The 18,240-nt window shown below is 41.1% G+C and overlaps 1 protein-coding gene across 1 annotated transcript in view; it reads left to right on the top strand.

Moving 5' to 3' along the window:
* Positions 1–18,240, top strand: part of LOC122118876 (DNA repair protein RAD51 homolog 2-like) — a 161,714-nt gene that overhangs the window by 98,178 nt on the left and 45,296 nt on the right. Inside the window, exon 3 of the mRNA XM_042692845.1 lies at positions 13,240–13,343. Within this exon, the coding sequence (XP_042548779.1) occupies positions 13,240–13,343 (104 nt within the window). The remainder of the gene's footprint in view (positions 1–13,239; positions 13,344–18,240) is intronic.

Raw genomic sequence — 18,240 nt, 5'->3', positions numbered from 1 at the left:
GAGAGAGGGAGAAAGAGAGAGAGAGAGAGAGAGAGAGAGAGAGAGAGAGAGAGAGAGAGAGAGAGAGAGAGAACAGCAGCTTCTCCTAGTCTGAACTGTGAGCCCACTTCTAGATGCCGAGGAAACTCAGGCCACACTGAGGGAACTTGGCAACTAACATGAATCTGCCAGTGTGGGAAATGAAAGCCCTTTGAGTTCTCATCTGAAATTCAGGGAGTCAACAGCCAGACATTGTGGCTCACACCTGTAATCCTAACTATTCAGGAGGCTGAGATCTGAAAATCAAGGTTCAAAACTAGCCCAGGCAGGAAAGTCCATGAGACTCTTATCTCCAATTAACCACCAAAAAGTCAAAAGTGGAGCTGTGGCTCAAGTCATAGTGTGCTAGCCTTGAGCATAAAAAGACAGCACCCAAGCTCTGAGTTGGAGCCCAGGACTGGCACAAAAATAAACCAAGACAAAAAAACAAAAACAAAAAAACAACTTCAGAAAGTCAAGACACTAGCATGGACTCTATAAAACTCTTCACCATTCAACCTTTTCCCCCACCCCTTCTAAGAGCCTTTACGGGCAGCAGGCCTATGGGATGCCAGCATTCTATTCCCTCCCACACAAGAGTATGTCCTGATTCCTATCACGATCCTTCTACTTCCCAAAGGGGCAATTGAATGGGTGGGAGGAAAGCATAATAATAAATCTTCACACTTGAGCAAGGTGATAATTAAAAGCATTCTCCACAATGATGTACACTCAGATGCCAGAAGGGAGGCAGCTGGGACAGCGGAAAGGATTGGAAGGCCTGGGCTTAGGCCCCAGCTCTGCCTCCAGTAAGTTGGGGTTTCAGTGGTCAGTTCTGTCTACTAAATAGGGAGCAATGATTTTTCCCATATCTTAGGATCAAAGGAAAGAAACACATCAGCTGTACTTATATCCCCAGAGTTTCCAAAGCACCCCAGGGCATCTGTCTCTTGTCCCACTTGATTCTGATTCTCTGAGTGACTGTTTCGGTTGCTCTGTAGAGACAAGGGGAGCCTACACCTCTGAAAACTGAGCCATGCTTGGTGTCTTGAAGAACTGCAGGTCAAGGATCATGACTGAAGAGGGACCTTAATGAGGGTCTCTAAGTGACGATCTGGCAGGACACCAGCCCTGGCCTGTTTCATGACCCAGGCTGTCAACCACCCCTCCTCCCCCAAGGTTTTCTGAATAAGTGGTTTGGTTGACAACAGCTGTAGCCAGATGAATTATGGCCATTATAAAGAGCTCTTATATCTCTCCAGTCTATTCCTCTTGGGAAGTAGAATAGAGGGTAAAGTCAGCAGATAGGAGTCTTAAACACTAGCCTGAAGGGCATTCTCCAAAACCATGTCTCCTAGACGAGAAGGGGGCATATTGCAAAATAACTATGTGGAGATTTTTCTCATGCGAGTAAATTTGTGACAGTATACACATGGTCTGTCAAGACTGAAAGTCAATCATCGCAAGCAAAATGGACAATGCCTAGCCTATGGGGCTTTATTTGCTCATTTGTTTGGAAACTTTAGTGCGTATAGTAACCAGCTGGGAGAGATTTTTCAAAGTGTAGAGATCCTTGGACAGCACCTCTGAAGAGGCTAATGTGTTAGATTTGAGACAGGGCTTAGAATTCAGCATTTTAAGAAGTTAACCAGGTGATTTTGTTATGTAAAACACATATTTGAACTGAATTGAGATAAAAACCTGTGTCCTTTTATATCAATGACTCAGGTAATCTATGGTAGGCAAACCTACATTTTCACACTGAATTTTGGGTGGTGGGAGATATGGGACAAGAGTTCAAACCTGTAGAAAAGTTTCAAGAAAAGTACAGTCAATTTCCTGTGTAGTTTTGCCTGGACTGTTAATATTGGGTCACATTTGTTAATCTCTTTTATATATTCATGTTATCAGTTTATCCTTTACAATATTATTGACTTACTATCCTTTAAGAACCATTTGAGAATAAACTGTAGATATCATGATCCTCCATCCCCTGAGACTTCCAGAATTATCTCACCAACATTCAAAGCTCTCTTATATAACCATAATACAATGATCTCACCCAGGAAATTAGAACAGATATAATATATAACATTATAATCTAATATATAAGCAATATTCAGACTTTGTCAGGTGTCCTAGTAATGTTTTTATGGCAAGTTTTTCCAGGAGGCAATCTAGGATTAGACACTGCTTTTAGTTGAAGCATCATTTCACACTAATAGTTTTACACCACGGATGGTTTCACAGAAATTTCTTTGTCAACAACATAATTCCTAATAAAGAAAAGCATTTATTTTTGTCTGTAGTCCTTGCTGCTTAGCAGGTTTATCCAGGCCTGAGTCTGTATCACCTTCAGCCCCTTGACCTGGCTTTTCCTTGCAAACCATGCTCATATATTTGGCCTCTTGCTTTTCAGCGAAATGGGTGGTGATCCAGTTTTCCCATTCAAACTAGATCCTCAATATATAAAACTATCAAAAACTACTTCACAATAGCTTAGGTTTCCCCACAAAGAGTAACCAATAAAAGATAGAGCCATTTTGGGGCTAGGAAGGTGGCTCAGTGGTAGAGCGCTTGCCTTGCATGCATGAGGCCCTGGGTTTGATTCCTCAGCACCACATAAGCAAAAAGAAAAAAAAGCCAGAAGTGGTGCTGTGGCTCAAGTGGTAGAGCACTAGCCTTGAGCTGAAGAGCTGAGGGACAGTACCCAGGCCCAGAGTTCAGGCCCCACAACCAGACCCCCCCCCAAAAAAAAAAATATAGCCATTTTTTACCCTTTCCAAGCTCTCTCCAAAAGCAGTTTGGCTACATACACATGTCTGAGTGATTTTTCTCCCAACCATCAGGGCTATAGCCAGTCTAATATCAGCTTGAGCAGCTGTCTTCTGTATCATCCCATGTCTCCTGAAACAAATGTCCAGTGATCAAAACGTGAGCTGATGAGATGTGTACAATACATGAGTCTAGCTCTGGCATCCTGCTGCCTCAGATTCCACAGTGAAGCAGAAAAGCAAAGCTCAGGCCAAGACAGCTGATATGCATGATTTGAAAACTTCACAGCAAGCAAAGAGAACACATGTAGGAGTGGTGGGATAAAAATATTCTGTGTAAGCATCTTCCTGACTTGAATGGAGTTGAAATTCAAAAAGAAAATGTCTTAGATTGCTTTAGGTTTGTTTTCTATGCTTTATTTTGCTAAGATTTACCCAACATTGATGCGTTTTCTCCAATAAGTGAACTGTTTTTTGTTGTTGTTTCTATTCTGGGATTTGAAATCAGGGCCTTCCAATTGCTAGGCAGATGCTCTACCACTACTGGCAGGCTTTTTTGTTCTGGCTATTATATGGGGGGGGGGGGCAGGGGCAGGGGCTGCACACACATGCACCAGTCCTAAGGATTAAACTCAGGGCCTGGGCACTGTCGAGTTTGTTTTGTTGTTTTTTTTTAAGGCTAGCACTTTACCACTTTGAGCCACAACTCCACTTCCAATTTTTTGGTGGTTAATTGGAGATAAGAGTCTCACAGACTTTCCTGCCTAGGCTGGCTTTGAACTGTGATCCTTAGCTCTCAGCCTCTTGAAATCTAAGATTAAAGGTATGAGACATCAATACCTGGCTGTGCTAGTTATTTTCAAGATAAAGTCTTTCTTTATGTCTGGATTACAGTCCTCCTGTTTGTGCTTCCCTGCATTACTGTGATAACAGGAACTTATCACTGCACTCACCCATTGGTCAAGATGGAGTATCCTGAATTTGTTTTTGTTTTTTTTTCCAGGCTTATTTTGGACCACAGTTTCCCAGTCTCTATCTCCCAAGTATCTAGGATGACAAGTTTGAGTTACTGTGCCCACTAGTGAATTTGTTTTTAATTAAAAAGTTTGTTTCAGAGATTCAGGAGCTATGGCTACAGGTGACCATTTAAGATTTTTACCCTTAAATAGAAGATAGCAGGAGGAACACTGGAATACTGGAAAAGATGTGGCCTCCTGGGAGTTGCACTGGTGGGAAGAGATGGCTTCTTCCTACCCAGATACAAGGACCTCAGGAATTAGTACAGTTCTGTTCTCAAGCCTGCCACTGTTCTCCTAGCACTATTTAGGAACCTGATGATTGTTCCTGCAAACACACAGAGAAGCCTGTTACAGTGATCCCTGCAGGAGCATTTGGCCAAAGATGGTTTCCATCCTGACCTGTTCTAAGTAGAGCAAGCACCCTCACCCTGATTCTGGACATTTGTTTCATAGCCTCCCTAAAGGGTGATCATACATCTTGTCTTTTCTGGAACAACCCCAATCTATCTCTGTCATCTCAACATAATTTCTAAAACATCCTCATTCCAATTTCAAAAGCGTCTTCCTTGTTGGATGATATCTTACATGTACATTCCACCACTCTGGGAAACTTATTTTACCACAACCCCCTTCCCTGCCCCCCAAGCCAGTGGAGTTGTGCTGATGCATACTAGCCTTTATCCTAGAATTTTAGCTCCCTTCTTGCTCCACTCACTGCTGTGGAGGACTAATCCACCCCTAAACCTTGCATTCCAAAGGTGAGGATTGCCTCACCTTTTATGTCTTCTGCTCCACATTTCTTACTTTCCCCAATAACAGGTTTTATAGGGAGACTTGAATCAGCCTAGATGTATAATACAAGCACAAACTGGAGGAGTGTATTTGTTCCTTCATTCCTAGCCAAAAGACATTGGAATTGAAATTCTCTGCTTCCCTAAAATGAAGCAACCGTATTTTTGCTGCCTTCCTCAGTGGGCAAATGGTTTTGGGTGAGGCAGTTGTTACATGATTTTATGCTTTAGATCCTTTACTTGTAAATCTGAAAGGCTAATAGCCTTAAAGTATTTTGAGAATCTCAGAAGATTATTTAAACATACACACACACACACACACACACACACACACACACAAGATATTTCTTTCCTATCTAAAATGGTAGCATAGATACTGTGGTTACTTACTTAATAGAGTGTGGTCCCTGGGCCACGGCAGCTGATGGTTTTTTCCAGTGCTGTATTTATAGAGCTAGATCAAAAATATCACTTCCGTTGGAACTTGACCTACAGACCATTGTCAGTTTTAGAGACCTGAGGAAGTGGTACGCACACTAAATACAGCTGGTTCACAGGTTCAGTTAGTGAACTACAAGCCCCCAAGGAAATTAATTTCACTGAAGAATGGATGCCTGAGCCTACCCCAATCGTTTATTTGGTACCTCTGCCCAATGGCTTGGTAGGTCACCTTGAATCTTTGTTCTAGAAATAACCTAATGTAGCCAATCTCCCTCCCACTTTCATAAAATAGAGTTTATCTCCTTCAACTCCAGTTGCTGAAATTCTTTCTACATTAAGTAAAACAAAAGTTGGTAAACTACTGACAGGTAACTTGGACTACTTGGAAATTTAGAGAGAAAGCAAATTTACTCCCTAACACACACACACACACACACACACACACACACACACACACACACACACACACACACACACTCTTATACTGGAAGTAACCAATATTCAGCCACTTTTCTAGTTGAGATGTATGACCCAATTAAAAAAAAAAACATATATTAGGCTCAGCAACTTTCTGAGGCCTGGTTTCAAACAAGAGAAACCGAATGTAGTAGATAATAATCTTCTAATCCCTATTTTAGCATCCAGACTTCTCTTTCAGCTTCATTATTATGAAGTTCTGTTTGCTGGGACTTGGCCACTGGCCAATACATGTTTACCCATCATAATTATTTTAGTAGGTTGAACAGACTAAGAAAATCCCTAGTCTGAAGAGAACTTTGCTAATGGAAAAGGGCCACAGGTTTTCACTGTCTCCAGGTGCTCACAGAGCAGCCATTCAATAATAGCACTCAACACACTACATTTTCACATTGCCTGGGGGGGAAAATGAGGTCTTGAATGAGGCATTTATTTTTTGTCCTTAAAATACTATAGATTTAGAATTTCCCTTCCTTCCTTCCTTCCTTCCTTCCTTCCTTCCTTCCTTCCTTCCTTCCTTTCTTCCTCCGTCATGGGGCTTGAACTCTGGGCTTGGGTGCTGTCCCTCAGCTCTTCAGCTCAAGGTGAGCGCTCTACCACTTGAGCCACAGCCCACTTTCGGTTTTCTAGTGATTTATTGGAGATAAGAGTCACGGACTTTCCTGTCCGGGATGGCTTTGAACCGTGATCCTCAGATCTCAGCCTCCTGACTAGGCTAGGATTCCAGGCGTGAGCCACCTGCGCCTAGCTTAGACTTAGAATTTTTAATGGAGTTGCAATTTTTTTAGGTCATTTCAAACAACCCCTTTTTGTCACGGATGAGGAAACTGAGGCTTAGAGAGGTGATAGAAGTGAGTCACTACCGTGGCCTACTCCACTGTTCTTCATTATACCACTCTCCTTGTCCTACTTGGACTTATTAAAAGCCCACAGCCAAGGCAGAAATAGAACTTGCAGGTGGTGGCCTGGCCTCCTAGCCAGCAGCTGACCACAGGCTATCATGAAGCACATTGGAAGTTCCATTGGTAGCATATCACCCCAACCCTAGATTTATTCAATCCTGAAAATACATGTATTGTTATCCTTCCCTACCACATATATATATATTTTTAAATTTCCTCCTTGTCTCAGTAGGTTTCTTTTCATCATAATTAACAGGAGGGATCAAATATTCAGAATATCCAACCCTCCAAAGCCTTGAACTTTTCCTTCTCTTCCCCTCTGTACCTATTATGGGAGTCACTGCTTTGGAGATTTTTGTTTGTTTGGCTGTTTGGCTGTTTGGTTGTTTAGTTGGTTGATTGGTTGGGTTTATTTGATTGTGCTTTTTTTTTCACTTTTCTTTTTGTACATGTAAAAGTCTATTCTTTTAAAGTTGAGCCATCTGCTCTGGGGGCAAGTGCTTTTTTGCTATGCACTAGAGATTCAGTCTGACCTCCCAGAAATACCTAGCAGAGGAGTCATAAATTGACATGTTTTCAGAGAAGGAGTTTTCTCATTATAGGCCTCTTCTAAATACTGACACAGCTTGGTACCAGAGGGCCATTACCTTTCTGGAAGTCAGGGCTACGTAACAATCTGGCTATCCTCCTCCAGTCTGACTTTTCCAGGGCTACACCCCTGTATACAAACCAAGCAGATAGCTCCTTTTCACCCAAGAAGTCTGTCCTCCTCCCACTCCAGAGGAGTAGGGAATTGGATCCAAAAGATAGTAATCGTGAAAGACGTTCCAGATTCTGAATCCTATTGTTTTAACTACTTCATTACTAAGTTTGACTATCTTGCCTAATCATTAACAGAATAAAAATAATAGAGAAGATGGTAATTAAAAAGTTCTTTTCTTCTTAGATAGGAGGAGAAATGCTTGGTCACCACTGTTCCTATTATTTATCTATATCAAATATCTACATCTAGAAGCCACCAATCAAAAACCTGTGGTTGCCTGAAGGCAGGAATTATTATTCACTTTTTACAGATGGGTAAGCAATCACGAATTATTATTCACTTTTTACAGATGGGTAAGCAATCACAGAAAGAGAACCTGCTTTGACTTACCTAAAAGAAGGTCAGAGAGTGGTGAGTGAATGTTCCCACAGTCTTTTGTAGCTCACCCAGATGTTTCTACAGGTTCAATCCTGTGATAATCCCGATAATGAAAATATTTTCAAACCCCAGTTCTTTTATTGGATTTTAAAAATTTGTATTGGAAACAACCAAATTCCAGACAATGGAGCCTTGGCAATTCTAAATGTCACAGTTGTCAAAAAGGAGAGAGGAAGAATAGACTTCTGCTTAAAATCAGCCTAGAGAAGATTCACTTATCTGTTTCCTGACCAATTAGGTCACTGGGGAGGAAATCACCTTTTCTGAAAAACCAGTAAGCAAATTCTTCCAACCTTAAATTTCCCATAAACAACATTAATGATCATTTGTGACAACCCTCTTATAAGTATGCTAGAAAGTCAAAAGACATAAAGAGATCACTAAATTTTCTCGTTGAAACTAAGATGGCAAGACTATAGTACCTAGCAGATTCCCCATCTCCCAGTGATAATACTAGTACAATCACCTTCAAGTGTGTTCTTGTACTCAAGGCTCTAATAAGTGATATAACTTTCCAGACCAGACTTTAAAACATCTGACCAGGGAAGGTCAGTAACAGACTACTTGATTTGCATGGATCCATCCACTGGGCCAGTTGAGTGAGGTTAAATACTGTGCCAAGCCAGGGCATGTGCTGCCTTTCTGGAAACCTCTTACCCTGGGTTATCAGTGTACATCAGAACAGAGGAAGCTGGGTGTGGAGCTGAGTGACACGTAGAGTTCAGATTGGTGATAAGATGCTCACAACAGACCTTGTTGTCAGAGGTGGGTCTTTGTGCATTCCAAGGCTTTCTAGGACCTGACCCTCACCCTCTCACCTCCCCCATCCCCCACCCCCTGGGCTAGCAGAATGGAAAGATATTTGACTGAAGACATCCATGAGGTAGGAAAAGGCTAATTGAAGTAGTGGTTAAAACTTAGGCTAGTTTCAAAGCCTGGCTCTGTCATTAACCAGCCATGTGACCTTAAGGGAATGACTTAATCTTTCACAGCCTCAGTCTGTCAATAGAATTGACTATATTACCCACCTCACAGGTTGTTGTGAGGATCAAAAAAGATGGGACTAAGACATGGAACTCAAACAGTGTGTAAGCTCTGTCTATTTAAAGGGCTTACATGGTACCTGGCATATGGTACTTTTACAAACATTGCCTATATCATCATTAACTTTTAGGGCCTTGGAGTAGTTACTCTTACACTGACTGGCTTGATATTGGTATAACCTCCTGAAAATACAGTTCTTCAAACTTACTCTCAGAGTTTTTACTGGAAGATTTTCTGTGGCCATTTGTACTATGGCTCTTACTTGGGACCCAAGTTAGATAACAGCCAAGTACATGAGAACTTTTTTTATATGGTTCTCACTGGTTTGATGAGATAGGGTTCTTTAAAAAGTTATGGTCCAAATAAAAATGTGAGCTCTGAAATCATTCTGAATCTTCCTTAATACCTGGGAAACTCCAGTTTTATCCCCCACACACAAAAAGAAAATGAGTGCTTATACAATTAGTAACTCCTAATTATCACATGTAGTGTTTTCTTGGCAAACTTTAAAGATTAGCCTCACTCCATCCTGCCACTTGACAGACATGTAAGCAACTGGCTTCTGAAGTTTGCTTTAAAAATGTAAGCCTATTAATTTTATCTTAAACAAGATAGAGTTAAGAATGTAAATCTGTTGCTGAAGTAAGTATATAACGTGATCCAAACTTTGTTGGAAGTAATTTATGATTTCATCATTTAATCGGTATTTATAAGCATCCTTGATTCAGGCACGCTGACATAAATTGGACATGGTTTGGACTCTTTTATCATATATATTAAGGATAATAAGAAAAGTGTATAAATAATACACCATAATAGAACATAATAGGATGGAATAAGGTGTTATGAATGTATAAAAGAGGACCACATGCTTTTGTGGTGATAAGAGAAGTTAACACATGGGAAATGTCATTGAAGGCTTGGGTAAACCTTGAACTTATGGACATATGGTACACTCCAGCTGAATAGGAGACTTGGACAAGGATTGATTAAATTGGAGTAAAAGCTGAACTGGAGTGAGAGAAGTGGTAAGGTCCTTGAATGTCCATCTCAGGAATTTAGAATTGTTTTAAGGTACCTGAGAGCCGTTGAAAGTTTTTGAACACGCTGGTTGTACATGGTAGGATAGCTAATAAGCTTAAATGTGTGATTGAAGGAAGATGATCAGGTAGTAACACAGAGGATGTGGTGTAATGAGAAGCTGATAGCTGCATGGACACCAGTGAGATAGCTCAAATAGTGGCCCATAGGTGGACACTAATATGGACCTAAGGTTGGAAAGGAATTGTAGGAAGAGAATAGGGTTTTACAGGTAAATAAACAGGCTTTCGTACTCTGTGTGTGTGTGTGTGTGTGTGTGTGTGTGTGTGTGTGTGTGTGTGTGTGTGTGTGTGTGTGTGTGTGTGAACATGTACTCATGCTGGTATCGAAGGTTGAACCAGGGCTTCATGTTCTCACCTGGCTTTTTTGCTCCAAGTAGTCACTCTGCCACTTGAGCCATACTTCCAGATTTTGCTGGTTAATTGGAAGTGAAGATCTCTCAGATTTGTCTACTAAGGATGGCTTTGAACTGAGATCCTCAGATCTCAGCCTCCTGATTAACCTCCTGATTACAGGTATGAGCCACCAGTGTGCAGCTAGGATTTCACACTTAATTGGAAGTATGAAAGAGTTCTAAAAACAGAACTGTGAGGTTTCAAACTAGATTAACTGAAAGTCAAAAAGGAAAAAGGAAAAAAAGGGGGAGGGGGTGTCCATTTACAGGGAAAGCTATGAGCTTGATTTGAAGATATCAAAGTTAGAATGTTAAAAATCTGGTTGAAAATGAAGGGCAGGTATGTCATTCAGAGAATGATATAAAAGCTCAGAAATCACCTACATGGAAGTGACATCCTTGTCAACAGTGAGAAAACACCCCATGGAGCAGACATTGCTAACTTGATGGGATAGAGGTCTCTCTGGCTCACTAATGTGTTTGTTTTTAAAACTTACAAAGGTAAAAATTAAGCCACGCCAGGAAATGTTTCTTAAAAATATTGATTCGTGGCTTATCTTTTTTTAAAAAAATGTGGTTAACTATGAACTCACTTTGCCACATGACAACAGCAACTAGATCTAAATAGAGGCTGTTCCCTTGAGGTCCTGAATGAATTCACCAATTCACCACAGTCCTGCTACTCCTCATCACCTCCCTCACACTCCAAGATCAAAAGCAAGTTGCTGAATCTATGGAGGCATAGATTCATGATTGCCTTAGACTTGGGACGAGGCATGGGATACCAGACTGATGGCCAAGAGGTGCAGTCTTTCTTGGGGGCTGATGAAATGCTCTCAACTGGATGGCAGTGATGGTTGAATAATGGTGAATATACTAAAAAGTCATTGAGCTATATGCTCTAAACGGATGAATTGGGTGATGTATGAATTCTCTCACTAAGGCTGTCTTTTAAAATGCAAATAGAGTTGCTATTTCTCTTGCAGTGTTAGTTTTCTACAGCAGAGAGTATTTCCCTGTAAATGTGTCTCAAGAAGTAGAAAGTGAAAGGTGAATTGAGAGCATTCTATATGTCAAGAAAAATGGAAGAGAGTATATCTTTTTGTAGTAATAAGAAATTTCTGTGTGCTAATGGACAAATACTTGCCTTCACAATTAGGGTACATTTATATGAACATTATTTTCATGGCCACTGAAGGCATTTGGTATCAGAAAAGGGGAAAAAATGGTCATACCCAACTCCCCAGCTAAGAGAGGGAGGAAAGAAAGCAGAGAAGGGAAAGAGGTAATTGGCGTGGTAAAAAGGAGAAACAGACTAGGAGAGGAGATGCCAAGAAGGAGAAGCTTTATCAACTGCTGACAAGAGGCCAAGGAGGATGAGGACAGAGACGTCAGGAGGTCATCCTAAGAAAGACGCGACCAGAGGGACACGCAGAGGTGGAGGAGAAGCGCCCAGAGATCATTGTTTAAGACTTAAGATTTTATCCTCAGGCCTGGAAAACAACTGAGGTGAATGGAATAATCAGATCCACACAGCCTAGATTATTTGGCTTTACATTGATTTGTGCTTGCCGTGATTTGTATATAGGATAAACCATGTTTACCCCCAGTTCTGCTCTTTCCGATGCTAAAGTTCCCTTTCAGCTGGGCTCCCCAGCTTGCCAAAGCCCTTGTTATTTATTTCCATCTAAATAGTTGCCGAATCTGCTTAAATCAGGAAAAATATGTATGGATGGGATTATCGAAGTCATGGGTTCTCAACCTAGTGCTGTTGTGTTTTGGGCTAGTTTTTTTTTGTCTTGGAACCTATCTTGTGTATTATAAGTTGTTTAGCAGTGTCACTAATCTCTACCTTCTAGGTGCCAGTCGCAATCCCAGTTGGATGTTGCTGACTCCAGCTAAAAACCACTGAATTGACACCTATCAACTGTAGCATGTAGGCCTAGGAGCTTAAGACTATATGCAGTCCTCAGACCACCCTGAAATACACCTAGAAAAGAAACTCATTCCTACTTCATATTGAGTTATGCAAATCAGGTGACACAGTGGGAGCAACAAATGAGAAACTGAAGTCCTTTTTTTTTTTTTAACTTCAGCGGGCTTCAGTCTCTATGCCTTTAGTCCCCTCATTGAATAGAGATGACATCTGGGGTTATGAGGTAACAAAATAATACCCTTTGAGACTCCTCTAAGGCCAGGATCTCTGGCATGACCTGTGCCAACTTTGGAAAAGACTTTAGAATGTGCTAGGCATAGTGGTGGAACCTGGCTTCTCAGTGGCAGAACTGGAAGGCTTGCCTCAGGAGAAGAAAAGCATAGGGATCAGGAATGGTCTTTTCCTGGTGCTGGCAAGAGGGACCTATTAAGCTTTGAGATGTAAGGGAATGTCTGAAGTATAAGGTGGGGTAGATTAGGAACTCAGATGAAGTTTACTTCCAATTGTCCCCTTTACAGGAAAGTCTTAGGGTAAAGAAATTCTTCTCTTGAAATAGGACTGTCAGAGCTAGACTCTATGTAAAATGTTGAGGTCCTCCAGATTCGTTTTCTGTGTGTATACAGAAAGAGGAGAGCAAAAGAATTACATATGTGCCACAATATTCTGTATTGATATGGAAAATGAAACTAAAATCTTCTAACAAATCTGTTAAGCTCTGACTTTCATTTCTGGCTGTTATCCTGTAAAAGGGCAGTATACTTTTTTGCAGGGATGGGGAGGCACGTGGTTCATTATTAGCAACAACTCCGTGCTGCTTTCTGATACAAACTCTTGGTGACATGTAACTGTTACTCTCAGCCCAGCGGTGATGATTGCCACTGTGGCTGAAGGAACTCCAGTGCTGGTTTTTTGGGTTTTTTTTTGTGTGTGGGGGAGTGGTGTTGTTTTGTTTTGTTTTTGTTTTTTTGGTCTCACGTTCCCTAACCCCTCTCTTCTTCCTCTAATTGATTAGCTTTTGTGGCGGTAAACCAAGTCTCTAAGTACTCTCTGAGCAATGAGCAATGACTGGGCACTGTTTCTATCAAATGCCATCACAAGCAAGGAACATCCATAAACCTGGCTTTGCCTTATCTCATTTCAGGTACTTCTGGATCCAGCTGTGTTGTAGCTGCACTGGGAAACACCTGGAGTCATAGCGTGAACACCCGGCTGATTCTCCAGCACCTTGATTCAGAGAGAAAACAGGTGAGTACTCTGACAGTGTTCTCAGACTATGAAGGGCACAAAAGGAACTTAAAAGTCAGAGCCTCTTCAGAAAGTGTTGACCTTCTTATCTTCTCAGGGCTAGCATTGGCCAGGGGAGGATAAAGAAACCCTGCATGCCACAACAGAAGTTACAATGAAGTAGGAGGGTTAGCCACAGGCAGAGGGACAGTGTAAGGATAGATCCCAGAGAGTTAGCATCCTCACTGAGATTTGAAAATGACTGAGACCCACACTGATGGGGATTTCAAATTCTCCCTAAATGATCATTTTACTTAGCTAATATTTGTTGAGGACTAGATAAAAATTTATTCATAAGTTAAATAATAGTCATGTTCTTTCTTGGCGTGTTTGTGCTTTGAAAGCCTGAAGCTGCACAGATCCTGCTAAGTGAGTAAGTGATCCCCCAGACTCTGAGAACTATTATATTACTGAGTAAGAGAGAGATTTCAAATAAGGAATGATGCCAGAGAGACCGCTGTAAGGATGAACATCCTAGTAGGATTTCTATCTGGCCTTGAGTGAAGACATACAGACACACAGACAGATATAGACACACACACACACACACACACACACACACACACACACGCACATGCACACGCACACATACACACACGTACACACACGCACATACACACACACACATTTAAAAAAGGATTCTGGGGCGGGGAAGGTGGCTCAGTGGTAGAGTGCTTGCCTTGCATGCATGAGGCCCTGGGTTCGATTCCTCAGCACCACATAAGCAGAAAAACCTGGAAGTGGTGCTGTGGCTCAAGTGGTAAAGTGTTAGCCTTGAGCTGAGGGACAGTGCCCAGGCCCACAGTTCAAGCCCCACACCAACAAATAAATAAAATAAAATAAATAAAAATAAAAATGGGTTCTGCTCTCCACCCTTTTTAATCTTCTCTACCCATTCTAGAAAAAGAGACCTCACCCTCTGACCTCTCTCACAACCAGGGAAATTTCTTTTTCCTCACATCCTCCCTCTACCTCATACTGCTGTGATCACTCAATCATGATCTCACCCTACAAGAAGGAGAAGGAAAGAGTCAGGGTGAATAGTCTGATGTTTTGAATTTAGAAGCCAAATTTGCCTGTCTTACTAAATAAGCAGCAAATCCAGGTAATTAATAAAAGAAACATAAACTATCATGCAGGTGGTCCTTTCTGGAAGAGGTAGGACGGGGTGTTTGTGGGTGTTGTTGCCTTTACCTGCATTAGGTAATTGGCTCTTTATCAAGGAGGCAGGAAGCATCCAAAACAGACAAGAGCCATTGCCTGTTCTAGACATAACTTTGTGAATAACTTTGGTTAAGGACCAGAAGATTCTTCTTGGTTTTCTTGGGACTGTGTAAATAACATTCCATCTTGGTGATTGGGTGAGCCCTGTCTGAGAAGATAAAGCAGCTTGTTTTCATCAGGGAAGTAAGTGTTCATGGGTTTTCAGGCCCTGGCATGCTCCTTATTTTGGTGATAGCTTTTCCCTGATGATCCAGGTATGGAGTCCACTTCTTCCCCTCTTGGTGGAATACATTCAAAACATTCCTGGAAACCCTAGTGGGCTTTGGGGCGTACCCTAGGTGGTAAATAGTGACAAACTTCGCAGCTATCAGCAATATCACTAAGGAGTGTTAGGCATTCCTATCTAAAACTCCGCTAGAGGGAGAAAAATTTCTTGTGAATCAGTATCGACTCATTCACTTGCATAGATCCTTAACCTCACGTCTTCAAAACTGATGGTTTATCTCTGTTTTATATTTCAGATGACATTCTTATAGTAATGCACTGATTTTGTGATGTGGTCTCTTACATATGATATCATCAATTCAAGACACCCTGATTCTAGTTTTACCAATTTCTAGCTGGAGTTTATGAGCAAAGTTATAACCACATTTTTCTCCACCTTGTAATAACATGTCTAATCATTTCCATGTGTTCAGTGTCAACAGGAAGTGGCTAATAGGACAAATGCTATGGTTTTATATCTCTTTGGTGACTAAAGGATTTTGGTGGCTCTTGGCAGAAAAGGTCAAATTCAGGGCACTGTTCACAAGAACCAAGAGCCAAGTGAGGATGGATCAGTGACAGTCTATTAGCTCATATCCTATTAGATGGGTCAGTGGTGTTATCTTAATCTACAAAGGACAACTTGTTACTATCCCAACTAATCAATTAGGATTCGGTTTAAATTCCTTTGAGCCCTGTTTTTAAGCAATAATAAACAATCAATGTTTTAAGGGACAATACAGGCAAAAGAACATATATTTAATTACTCTGTAGAAATAAGCCTGTTTTGGAGGACCCACTTGTTAAATTTGTGACTAGGATAATGTTTGATACAGAAAACATCTCTATCAGATGACCTTTCCTCATAGTTAGCAGGGAGTCTTTCCTGTGATCTTAGTTCACAGAAAAGTATAGAAACCATATGAAGATAAGCCTTTTGGGCTTTAAGCCTTGACTCAAAGGTAATTGCACCAAGTTTAATTTTCTTATAACACCACTTAGTAAAGAATCAGGCTTAGGTTATTCCAAGTTATCCATACAGCTATGCCTCTGAGATATCAGCCAAAGAAGATACCAGGCATAATTTGTTGTTGTTGGTTTGCTTTGTTTTTTGAGGGATTTTTGTTTTGGGGGGAGTTTTGCTTCTTAGGTTTTTTTTTTTCTTTTTGGTTTGCATGTAGAGGTCACTACACCAAGGGATCAAGGTTATGGAAAGAGGATTATGTTTTATCCGTTTCTATGACTTTGGGCTCTCCACCAGGGCTATTGAATGTTAGGCTTAGTCTGGGATCACAGAGATGGAAGGGGGTCAGGTCAAACTTAGCAGCTCTTCAAGCTGATTAACCTAAGAGCTGAATGGTATTGCCCTGGAGAAGGAATCCTCCCTGTCTGATTATTTTCTTTACACCCTTGGAAACTTTGTAAAATTATATAACTAAGAAAGAAATCTCCTTATCAAGGCACAAGCCAAGTTAATTCTCTTGTTTATTCTGCTTCAGTGTTTACAAAAAAAAAAAATCCTCTTAAGGAGCCGGGAAATATTTTCTCTTGGACTAATTTAGCTTTTTTTTTTTCCACTTGACTTTTATTTACTCTTTTTTTTCTACTCTGCTTCAATTCCACCCCTCCCTTTCTTCAATATTTTTATTCTTCCCAAAGACATGTCTTCACAGGAGAATTAAAATGGCCTCCGCTAGATTTGTTGTTGGCCCTGGTTTAAGTCATCACAACATGTCTGGTCTGCTATGTGCATGTCATTAGGATGCCAGGAAGAACTAGACATAGTTCCTGCCCTCCAGATGATTCCAATCTAGGATAGAAGATGTGTGTTTGTGTGTGTGTGTGTGTGTGTGTGTGTGTGTGTGTGTGTGTGTGTGTGTGTGTGATCAAACTGTAACTCAGGAGCTAAACTAATCAGTATTGATGTACTGTCCCCAGAAAACATTTATTACCTAGTGAATGGTTACAACAGTAACTGCTGAATACAAAGGAAAGTAAAATCATCACACTGAGTCTCCAGAAGAAGGTGGGGACCTCCTTAAGTACCATATTAAGTCTGGGTAACCCAAGCCCAGCTAGATAGCAGAATCAGCACAGGAGCATTTAAAAAAGACCATGGCCAACGACCTCCACCATGAACAATTAAATCAAAATTTTTGCTAGATATGGGAGAGGTTGAAACAGGCATCAGTGTCTTGTCATTTGTAAACTGTACCCAAATGGCTGCAATGTGTGGCTAAGGGTGAGAACCTCTCCTTTAAGTGATAGATGGTATTAAATTCATTGTTAGTTGGAAAGGGGAAGTGCTGGTGTCCATGCACAGCACAAATAAAAACCATCCTCTGACGGTACCGATAAGGTTTTGCCTTGTAACTAGAGCAGAGTTCTTGCTCTCATTCAATGAACCTTTATTTAATTTCCTCTTCTTGTCTGCTAATAGCCATGTAAGATACCAGAGTCAAAGAACAAGGAAAGCTAGTTGATCATCTCTAGTTGTCTATAGTCTCCTTGGGGACACATAAACATATGAACAGTATGTGCTGTAAGAATGTCATGAATTATTAAGAGGAGAGGAAGTTTCTAGAATGATTAAAGAGGTATCACCTAGAGTGGGCTGGCTGAGGCCTGCACTTGGGAGGCCCTTGGGGGTACCAGGTGTCTTGTAATGATGATCAGAAAAGATGGAGTGCAGGTGACTGCACTTGAAGATGATACAAAACCTAATGGAGCATCTAGAATATTCCCCATCAAGTTCCTCCAAACCCACATATGGGATTCTATAAATTTCAAAGTACTCTAAGGAGTAATGAAGTAAATTAATCCTAAGCCTCACACCCTCTTCATGAAATAAATATTATGACTCTCTTATTTCAACAAATTCAAAAGGGGTGACTTTTTGTATAGGAGGTTTATTTAAATAGACTTTATAATAATATTTTCATCTTCTACTAGGAGGCGCCCTGAACTTGCCTCCTCAGTAGGGATAAGCTAGGAAATTGTTGACAGCACCGATACGATTACTCACAGCCAGGGCCTTCATTTGAACCTCCGGGCTTTTCACAAAGCCCCCAGGTTGCTTTGTACCTTGGAAATACTCTGGTTCCTTTCTCATGATAGAATTCTTCTCTCGGCATCCATTGCGTATTTTCAAAGTCTTGGACATCATCACAGTGACGATTTGCATGGCACCCAGACTTACTATGCCCCTGTCCTCTGTGGGTCACGGCTGTACCTGGTATTCATCCCTCTTCTTGTGCTTTTAAGCCCTGCATCAAGTCCCTTGACACCTGTGACTGAATTTATCTGTGGTCCCTCTGAGGTAAGGACAATGCTTGGCGTACACTGGATACAAGTATTTTGAAAGAAAAAG

Source organism: Dipodomys spectabilis, unplaced genomic scaffold, assembly GCF_019054845.1.
Source record: "Dipodomys spectabilis isolate Male_0828 unplaced genomic scaffold, ASM1905484v1 ptg000157l, whole genome shotgun sequence".
Lineage (NCBI taxonomy): Eukaryota > Metazoa > Chordata > Mammalia > Rodentia > Heteromyidae > Dipodomys > Dipodomys spectabilis.
The sequence above is the reverse complement of the archived record's forward strand: the minus strand, read 5'-3'. Positions and strand labels throughout refer to the sequence as shown.